The 10,916-nt window shown below is 33.2% G+C and overlaps 1 protein-coding gene across 2 annotated transcripts; it reads left to right on the top strand.

The window, feature by feature from the left end:
* The first annotated feature begins 350 nt into the window (after positions 1-350).
* On the top strand, positions 351-7,234 carry LOC110018600 (serine carboxypeptidase-like 51). 2 transcript variants are annotated; one of them, XM_020715957.1, is made up of 12 exons: positions 351-820; positions 898-992; positions 1,074-1,181; positions 1,256-1,496; positions 1,592-1,647; positions 1,859-1,926; positions 2,009-2,326; positions 2,413-2,482; positions 2,562-2,612; positions 6,437-6,489; positions 6,592-6,724; positions 7,070-7,234. In XM_020715957.1, exons 1-12 carry the CDS (start codon positions 685-687, stop codon positions 7,154-7,156), a joined length of 1,416 nt encoding a protein of 471 aa, XP_020571616.1. In that variant the 5' UTR covers positions 351-684; the 3' UTR covers positions 7,157-7,234. The 2 variants fall into 2 exon arrangements, with proteins under 2 accessions (XP_020571616.1, XP_020571617.1); XM_020715958.1 differs by having other exon boundaries at positions 355-820; positions 1,592-1,635.
* Positions 7,235-10,916: the final 3,682 nt, after the last annotated feature.

The following is a 10,916-nucleotide window of genomic DNA, read 5'->3' as shown; positions in this document are numbered from 1 at the left end:
GGGCGGGAGGCAGCAAGTGGGCGGAGCCTGGCGGCGACTGCAGTGGTGGCAATCTGCAAGGTGATACCGAATAATTACATTAAGTTGTGTGTTTTAAATTTACCCCAAATTATGAATTTTAAATTCAATGTTATTTTTTATTTCCCAGAAAATAACTTTCAAAATTTTAAAATTAGGAATGCATTGAACTCCTAATGGTGCCCGCCAAACAGCCCAACGAATAAAAGGAATGTAAATTTTACCTTCATTTATGTTTTGATTATGGACTTAGTAAATAAATAAACAAACTAAAAAACGGGGGGAAAAAAAAAAGTGGAGTGAGAAACTTCATCCATTTTATGAGACTTTGCAGGTTGACACCTTGTCTTTTCTTCTCTGCGATGCATTGACCTTCTCCGCACGCAATCTCGTTTCTATTTCCATGCTTCACTGAACCCTGAAACCATTTCATCCGCATATATGGAAAAAGTGAAATCGTTAATAAAAGCCTTCACAGCATAAATTTCAATCTTTGCCGATACCCACCCACCTTTCGATTCGTTTCATTCTTTATTTGCCGAATCTCCTTCTCCATCCCCATCCAATACCAAAACTGCAAAACACCCAGTTTTCCTCTCTGTTTTCTTCCATAATTGAATAGAGAGGAAGAGGGGTTTGTTAACGTTCTTAGTTCTCCCCAATTCCATGGAAAAGCCAATTCTGTTCCTACTTAACCTTCTCCTCTGCTTTCTCCAATTCAATGGAAGTTCTCTGAGACCTTCGAAAGTATACGGCACGGCAGACGGATCAGAGGAATGGGGCTACGTCGAAGTCCGGCCGAGTAAGTTCTCCTTGATGAATTAGAAAAAGTTGATATTTTTCATATCTAGTTTGAGTTTTTATTTTTCTGCAATGCAGAGGTGCATGTGTTCTGGTGGCTGTACCGGAGTGCGCAGAGAGTGGAGAACAGTTCGACTCCATGGCCGACTGTGTTATGGTTGCAGGGAGGGCCGGTGAGTTACTTTGAATTATAAAAATCCTATCTTGTTTCTTTTCAACTTGGCTGACTTGGTTAGGGCTCATGATGACGGAAGGGAGCTTCAGGTGTTGGTATTGGAAACTTTCAAGAGGTTGGACCGTTAGATACCAATCTGAAGCCTCGGAATTCGACTTGGCTGCAAAGAGCTGATCTTCTTTTTGTGGTAAGTAAAAAAGAAGAAAAAAAAAACTTTTTTTTTATAATTAGAGTTAGAATTTTTATGAATTAAAATTACAGGATAATCCAGCTGGGACTGGGTATAGCTTTGTAGAGAATACTTCCTCTCTTGTGAAGACTGACGAGGAGGCAGCCAGCGATTTAACCATTCTTCTGAAGAAACTCTACAATAATAATGAAAGGCTTCAAAAAAGCCCTCTTTATGCTGTAGCAGAGTCTTATGGAGGGAAGTTCGCTGTTACTCTTGGCTTGTCAGTTGTGAAAGCTATAAAATCTGGGCAATTGAATCTTACCTTTGGTGGTAACTGTTTCGACCAATAATGATCTCTCTTTTATTATTATTTTCTTCTGATGGCGCAATTTCATTCGTTAACAATCTGAATCATTTTTTATTAGGAGTAGCGCTAGGAGATAGTTGGATTTCCCCAGAAGATTATGTGGTTAGTGTTCATGTAATGCAGCAAGTTCTGCTCTACTGTTATATGTTTTGGCTTTCTAATGCATTTTTTATTTAGTTAAGGGGTTGGAAAGTTCAAAATTAGCAAGATAGCAGTGTTATTTCTTATAAAAATATTGCTTTAGTGTTAATTTTGTCAACTGTGATTATGATTTTATTCATAATGTGCTTAGCCATCAAATAGAATCATACATAACATGTTTCAGTTATCCTGGGGGCCACTGCTTAAAGATCTCTCGAGGCTTGACATCAATGGAGTAGAGAAATCTAACAAGTAATTTACAGTTCATTTGAAGTAGTAATCTCTTCATCTCTGCACTAAACTAATCTAATAATCTATTGCTTATGTTGATTAGCTTAGCTAAAGTAATCCAGAAGCAAATTTCAGAAGGGAAGTATAAAGAAGCAACAGACACGTGGAGCCAACTTGAAGATGTGATCAGTGAAAATAGCAACTCCGTAGACTTCTACAATTTTTTGCTCGATGCAGCTATGGATCCGCTCTCTGTGACGAGCGCCGCATCAACGACAGCAGCAGGGACGGCAGCGGTGAGGATGACCATGAGAGGGTACTCAAGATATCTGACCTCCAAGGCTATTTCTACGGACAGTCTTGAGGATCTCATGAATGGTGTCATCAAGCAGAAGCTGAAGATAATTCCCAAGAATGTGAGGTGGATTCTTCTCTTAATCCATATTATCATAACTAATCTTCTAATTTTGTTTTCATTTGAATTAAACAATTAGCTATTTGTTACAGCTGGGGTGGACAATCTGATCTGGTCTTCGGTTCTTTGGAGGGTGATTTCATGAAGCCAAGAATAAATGAGGTAAAATTGCTGTTTTATTCTTAGAATTTGTTTTCAATATGAGTTTGCAAATAAAATTGGTGTGATTTGTAAATTATAGGTTGATGAGCTGTTGTCCATGGGAGTCAATGTAACAATTTACAGCGGACAGGTATGAATCAAATTATCTTTCCTTAATTAAAATCATTGTTTAGTAGGTGAAAATTTTCTTAGGGACATCACGTGGTTGTGAAATTCTGAAATCAACAACTGCACATGGAGCACTCATTTTAGTGAGGGAGACCCTTCACCTTCTCATAATGAGATGCACAATGCCAATTCCTTGTGACCATACAATATAGGAAGCAAGTAGCTACTTGGATTATAGTGCAATTTTTTTTTTTTATTTCTTGGTTTTAGAAATGCCTTGTAAGTAGAAATATTTCAAGGAATCAAAGAAATGAGAAAAGCTAAAAGAAATTCAGTGTTGGAAATCTATGAGAATATAGAAAGAACAATAAATAGTATGAAGAACAATAGGAAAGCATCAAGGAGAATAATATGAACTTATTTAGTTATTGGATGATTTACATACTAAATATTTTTATTTCTTAATATGACTTCATAGTATTAAATAACATAAAAAATGGTACTAATATTAGCTTACCTAAAGTGATTCACATTTTTATTCACATATCTTAATGCCATTTAAAGGTTTTAGGACGTTATACAAGTGAATGTAAAGATGTGGATGATTTTAAATAAAGAAAATTTCAATGTTATGCATGTAGATCTTTTAATTGTTTATCATTCTCAAGTTTTTCTATTTTAAACCATACTAAATTTTTAGGCGGTTTGACTGATGAAGAATTCATTGTTTTAAAGCAGCTAGTTTAATGATAAAGTAATTTTTCATTGTGCCTATATTAAAGACTAAGGCAAAGCTCCTTCAAAAATCGCGCGGTGAAATGGGACTCGTCTTCTCTGTTTTGAAACGGCGAAATTTTGGCATTCTTCTGATATAACGTCTGGAGACGTTCCGAAAATTCTCTTTTCCCTTTGGTAAATTTCTCCGTGCAACCGAATGGAGTCTAAAGTGTTCTCAAACGGAGCCTAACTGCCTATATTATAAATTAAATTTAAATAGGAAATGTTAATAAATCTATGCTTTTCATTAATTATTTTTTTTGCACAATTATGGTGAAAAGCAATTAGAAAAGTTAACAGACTATTATTATAAAATAAACCAATTGTCACACTTCAAACAATATAACAACATATATATTATAAAATAAAACCAATTGTCACATTTCAAACAAAATAACAATATATATATGTATATATATATATATATATATATAGACTTATCAGATTTGATATTCTTAGTGGTTCTAGTTTAACTCAGCCTTTAGTTCCGGAACAGACACAAATGCAGATCTATTGCAGACCGGTTCTCTACTCGTTATTAATTGTATACATCCAAGATAAGATGTAGGGCCTCCTTTTAAACTCTCGCGGTCCAACGGAAATATCCTCTGTTATTATACTGAAGTTGACTTACACTATATTATGGAAGATACTAATACGAAGATATGAACCACACAAAATGAACATTATATAAATATGAACATAGACAAGGTTAGATATTTGTCACAGCATTGTTGCATCCATATATATATGCATTTTAAATCAATAAGAGTTTGCATGCTACTATAATTTGGCATAAATATATATATATATATATATATATATATATAAAAGAGAATTTAAGCAAATTAATTATTAATATACATTTTTTGTGAATTTTTGTCTAAAATATTATTATTTTACTTATCACGGCTACTCGACACATGCATTTTCTATTTATTAGATGAGGAGACTAGGTAAACTTGCTAGGAATCAGTGATATAAGGCTTTTAAGATTGCTCTGTTCTATGAGTGCAAACTTGGAAGACATTCACCGAATTTTTAAGGGCTCAAGCTTAAACGACACAAGATTAGATCAAAAGAACAATACTAAGAGGGAACTCACCCAAATTTAAGGGCACTTGCCCACCTTCTAAGATAAAAAGGAAACTTCTTTAGAGAAAATGACTACATTTCTTCAATTGATAAGATCTAAAAAGCACTCGTTAAAGCAACATTTCATATGTATTCAAATCAGTACATTCCCATTTATGTAATGGATATGTTATGTATTCAAGCATCAAATTTAAATTTGATCTCTCTTTGGTGCTCAATATCTTATAAATATGGGATCAAAAGGTTTTAAGTTAATGGGCAAAACTCATAGCATACGCTAATAAAACTCCACCCAAAGTTTTCCGCTTTTGGCTTCCTTCTTCTAAGTTTCTCTTGGATCTCTATGCTCATAGTAAGTAGGGTTTGAGACTGACCACTAATAGATTTATATTTTACATCTTTTTTAGATAAGGCGAATGTGAATTGATATCAATAACAGAAAATTAGATACCATATGATGATCACCTTAACAAAGAAACATTTGTAATGTAGTAACTATAGATTCATGACCAACAAACAACTTTCATAAATGGAGGGTAAATCATGAGGATGACCAAGGAACTGAAAAATGGGTTTATAGAGAAATCTCAAAAGAAGAGGCATTAAAGGTTCTTTAAATTCAATCATACAAAGCATCCCTCGAGTACTGAAGCACTAACCTTCACATCATTAAAGAAGAGACTTGTTACCCTAACTATGTTGAGTAGTCCATTTCCCTGACCAAGAAGCCATTTTAAGGAAAAAAATTCATAAAAACAAAAATTCTCTCAAACCTTCTCTTTCTCAGACATATTTTTATTTTTATTTTTATTTTCTGACGTCCAATATTTGGTCGAGAAATCATAATTTTTATTTTAGAGAGGATTTGAACATCATCACAAATAGATATGAATATAATAGTGTATTTTAAAATTTTAATATATGTATGCATATTAGCTCTTTCTTCCCCATCAAGTAGAAAATTTTTGAATTTGTAGTTTATTTTAAACCTACCATATGATGGTTATTACAAATTTGCAATATTTAGGAATTTTCTTCACTCATTCCTCTATTAGCTATCCAAAGAAATAGAAGGCCCCAAGTTCCTAGTTTAGCTAGATATGCCTCTCCATCACTTGGTACTAATGGTACTAATCCTGTTATCCAGTTATAAATAGTTATAAAATAAATTATCTACATATAAGATATTGTTTATAAAATTCATTAATCTAATATCAATATCTTATTCAAATAAAAAACTCTTGACTGGACATAAATTGTGTCAAATATAAAATTTTAACTTATATATAAAAGTTTATCCACATCTGTGTAATCATTAATTTAACTTATTTTTTTAGGGAAATTTACATACATTCTACACAATTCCTATTTATATATAACAATTGGGTGTCATAAACTTATGTATCAAATGGTGTATATGAGTTTTAGAAAGATAATCATCGTAGTATTTTGATGTGATGTTAGAAATTTGAGTACGGTATGCATTTAATATGAATGTTTATGTATTATATAGGTAAATACATAAGAATTGTGTGGCATGCATGTAAATGCCATCCGTTAGCGTGTCTTCTTTCAAATCTGAAACAAGTGTATAAGATTGAAACAAGTAGTTATTTCTCAGCTTAGAAGTCACACGATTCATGCGATTTAGGGTGTGTTTGGGGCGGTGATGTAGTGCAGCACCGAACCTTTTTTTTTTCGGCAAAACTGAGTTTTTCTTGTATTTCAAAAATCTGTGGTGGAAAGCCGTGTTTTGCAATATGATCTGGCTGAGTGTGGTGGCTGCTAGAAAGCCACTTTCTGACATTTTGGAAAAAAAAAATTATAGTAGCCACCACAGCTTTTGAAGCGGCAGTTTTTTTTGCAGCGGCTTCATAGATGATCCTTCAAACAGCGACAACTTCCCCCAAATGGACCATTAATCCTTTTGCCTCTTGTGTGTTTATTTAAACACTTCAAATTGAATTATTGCAGATTGATCTGATTTGTGCAACAAAGGGCACGGAAGCTTGGGTCCAGAAGCTCAAGTAAAGGAATTAACCATCACTCTAGCCTCATCTTCTTACTTTAAGCTTATATATGTATATATTTTAGCTTGATTAATTGTGTCGTGATTTGGTTTTTCTCAGATGGAAAGGCTTGCAAAAATTTAATAATGTAGAGCGAGAGCCCATATATTGTGAAAACGAGATAGTTACAAGAGGATTTTTCAAGTCCTACAGCAATCTGCATTTCTATTGGATACTGGAAGCAGGGCATTTCGTAAGCCATTATTTAAATTTGCAATATCTCTGGTTCTCTACTTATATTGTGCATGCATGCTGTAAATATATTTGCATTGTTGAGTTCATCTATGCCTCTCTATATGCATTTATCTATATTGCATCATGTTGGACCACACATTTGTCTTAAAAATTGATCTTATGCTATGTTTAGCTCAAAATTAGGGCGACAAACCTGATTTGAATCAAGAAAAGATAGAATTTTTTAGCCGATGGGATAAAATAAACTTCAGTTACAAGTTATAGTAGAAATAATAAAGAAGAAATCATGATTGTCATAGCTAATTTTGTTGTCTTTTTTTTTTGTTTTTTTTTTCTTTTTCAGGTGCCAGTGGACCAACCTTGCGTTGCATTAAGGATGATTAGTGAAATCACACAATCTCCAGCTAAAAGCTCTTCTGCTGCATTTTAGTATCTGAAACAGATGCTGAAATTAAAATTTTTATCATATTTGAAATTCACCAAAAATAAAGAAATAAAAATTATAAAAGGAAGGAAAACATGGTAGTTTTTCTTTTTTCTTTTTTTTTACTTTTCATTGCAATTTGTTTATATTCTTGTTACAGTACTTGATTAAATAAATTCTCTAATAAACAGACAATAATGTCAAGTCCGTATGTCCGGCATAATAATTATTTGGATCTAGTTAGATTGTGCTTTTCATCTAAAATTCAAAGAGTACTGATTCTGAAGTAAATATGACATCCTTACATATTTGAGAAATGTTTATACATGAATAAAATGGGAAGATCAATGAAGTAGGTCAAGCATGTTTGTCAAAGTGGTCGAATTGAGTCTATCTGTCCAAGTGGTCTTACTACTTTGGGGCAAATTCACTACTAAAGAAAATCATCATTATATAAAAATACATGTGATCATTCTTATGTATGGTGCCGACTAACACTCGTGTCAAGACATAGTGGGCATGTTGTAATTTTATAATATATATATTTTTTATCTTACTTTCTTTTATGTGTAAGAGGAGAATCACCCTCAAGGCCGGAACTCTAAGCCCATTTTTGGAGATTCTAGAAAGGAAACGAAAACACAAACTCTAGTGACATATTCACCACCTTTTCCTATGCCTCTCTTCAAAAAATAACATATCTCCCGAGTTCTATGAGATCATGAACAATATGGGACACAACAAACGTTGTAATAAAATATCTTTGACATTTTTAATTAATCTAAATTATTTTAACCAACGACTACAAGAAATTTTTACTTTTGGTTCATATTTTGATACAAAAATTGTAAATATTGAAATTAAATTTTATATTATTGGTAAGAAATAAAAATAAAAAATGCACAACAAAAAGCTCATATGTTACAACAAAGGAATCCAAGGACCTGAGAGACATAAAAGTATGGCCAGGAATGTCCCCCAGAAGAAAAACTAAATGTCACATCATCGGGTGATCAAATACTTGATTTACAAAATACAAATCTTTTGAGCCGCACCTGAAGCCGGTCGAATGAAGGCCATCCGAGTGGAAGACCAAGATCAATTGAGCAAAGAGAAGAGATCAATTAAAGTCTCGCCCCAGCATCACCAACCTCCTCATAAGAGTCTTCAGGATTATTCATTATGAGGCCAAAGATTCTTATCACGTTACACTCCGCAAATACCCTAAAAGGGACATTTTGTCAAGGAGCGAGCTATCTGTCGAATTACGGTGATTCACCATTTACTCTACAACCTAGTTTAATCCTGACAACAAGAGCTCTTTATTTAGGGGTCGATAGTTGATAGCTGGAGTAAAGCGACCGATCGATTGACTATAGTTAGTCTAGTGAAATCCAAATGACCGAAAATGAACCAGAGTCGATCGGCATCCCCAACTCAGCATTGTGGGCTCCAAAAATTCTAGACCGTTCCACATGACAACTCTCTGCAATTATTTTTATTTTGAGAGAGAACTTAGAAGGTTCAAATTTTTAGAAGACAGATTAGATTGTAGGTAAGACACAACCCAGAGATTTCACCATCATTTAGCGATAATTTTTTGATATGGGGTCAAGGTTTCTCATAGGCGCAAGCCCTTATGGTTAATTTTCCCTTTTTATAACGGGAGGGCACTTTGAATTAAGGATAGTCATTAAGAATTTAGTATTTAACATATAATAGCAACAAACTTAGTATTTCAATTTGTAAAATTCATCACATGAAGCTTGAAGCGGATGGTGGGGGAATGAAGACGAAACCAGATTAAGATCCCATGGTTTTGTTATCCTGAGCTGTCGTGGTCCCTGATCTACTTAGTCAGAGGAGGTAGTCGACCAAACCTGACAGAAGGCTTCTTCTTAGCAGTCATGGGTTGCATCATCCAAGATATCCTTGTAGATCTGGGGTGAATGTTTGTCAAAAGAGACAAATTTAAGTCGACCTTAGCCAACACAAGGTTTTATGTCAATCAATTGTATTCTTATGATTCACAACTCAAATAGTAGAAAGTCATTGGGGAATATGCGGCCTGCGGTCGTGACAGTAAAATAATTTTGTAATTTGACTGCAACCATATCTGTCAACTTTTTTTGGAAAATAAAATTTAGTTTAATATGCATATAATTTTGATTTTTTAAAATTGTTCTTTAATTTTGAAAACACATGAGACCGGACATATCATATACATCTAGTAGTTTAAACGATTAAATACAACACCACAAGTAATGAATCACATCGAGAGATGGACATACTACTTGACGGTGGGGCTCGGTTATATAAACTATATGATTTATGACATTCGTTTGGTCTGTGACCGACAAGTTAAATATTAGGTAGGGTAACTTTTTATGCGCTAACCTTTATGCATAAATCACACGCAAATCAACGCACACACACATATTCTCTCTCTCTCTCTCTCTCTTTCACGCACACACACATACACATATTTTCTACACTATTATTTAGGTATGATTCATACAACGATTCAACATCATAATTAAATTTTTTCTTATAAAGATATACTTTCACGTAATTTATGCTTCCACCATTACATGTATGCTTATTTAGCAGGCCTCTCCAAGTGTTACTTCTGCTTAGCTTATAAGGGATTCTTAGTAAGGAATAGTAATCATCAATCGGCATAAATAGTGTCGTAAATTGTACAGTACAAATGAAAGGATAGTGTGCACAATATTAAAATTAAGATTTGGTGATAGTTGTCTACTTTCTTCCCTATCAATCATGTCTTCAGGAACTGTCCTTTCATCCACAGCATGTGACTCGACCTATGAGAGGTGATAGAATTAAATTTTTACTTAGTTTTTTTTTGAGTTGGTCTAATTGTACTTCGCTCTATGGCCTAGCCATTAATGCGTCAGATTTTTTATCTTAAAGTTGTTGCAAGAATATATGAATATTATGTTTCAATCATTAAATAACTATGAGAACAAAAAGGTGTTTGGCTAAATTTTGCTTGGAATATCTTTCCATTGTAGGACAAAAAATGAGGTTCTCATTTTTCATCTTAGTTGTCATTGAATCAATCTATTTTGATAAATATCATTTTAGACACTAATTTTGACTCCTAGTATAAATATAGCAAACTATTAAAGGTTAGTATGGATGATGATCTTAGGATGCCCTACCAAGATGTGATTATCCATTTAAAATTATTATTGGCATTGATCTATAAATTTGGGACCTATATCTAATTACATCATCTATTGATGTGAAGATTCATCATAATTTCTAAATGTGTTTAATATATTAATTTTCTAAAAGAATCAAACATCATTTAATTTTAAAATTTTTATCAATCATAAATCATTAATATAGACTAAAATATTGCTAGCAAGCCCAAAGAGAAATGGCATTACATTATAAAGGTTCTTCTTCTGCATTGAATTTCATGACTCTAGCAACATAAATATTGAGAAAATATAAAGGATTCATAAGATATTAAGAAATAGTTTCTAGAACTCAAGCACAAGTGTAATTAGGCCATAGATGTCGCCACCTCAAAGAAATTGTGTGTTGTCTGGCACAACTATTATCTAGTGTGATATATTCTCTCTCTTACACGCACAATGATTTATTAGCAAACTAAAAAAGAAATAGAAAATATCATGTATTGCACTCTTGACAAATAATAATAAAGAATAGGATACCTAATCAATCTTTTTGATATATCATAAAAGGTTAATATTCTAAAGCTTGATTGCAACCA

This window comes from Phalaenopsis equestris, unplaced genomic scaffold, assembly GCF_001263595.1.
Source record: "Phalaenopsis equestris unplaced genomic scaffold, ASM126359v1 Scaffold000025, whole genome shotgun sequence".
Taxonomy (NCBI): Eukaryota; Viridiplantae; Streptophyta; class Magnoliopsida; order Asparagales; family Orchidaceae; genus Phalaenopsis; species Phalaenopsis equestris.
This window is presented reverse-complemented; position numbering and strand designations above follow the sequence as displayed.

Coding starts and splice junctions, on each gene's coding strand:
- LOC110018600 (XM_020715957.1), top strand. CDS start 685: ATGGAAAAGCCAATTCTGTTCCTACTTAACCTTCTCCTCTGCTTTCTC. Junction 1,182..1,255: donor GAGCTGATCTTCTTTTTGTG/GTAAGTAAAAAA, acceptor TTAAAATTACAG/GATAATCCAGCTGGGACTGG. Junction 6,725..7,069: donor TACTGGAAGCAGGGCATTTC/GTAAGCCATTAT, acceptor TTTCTTTTTCAG/GTGCCAGTGGACCAACCTTG.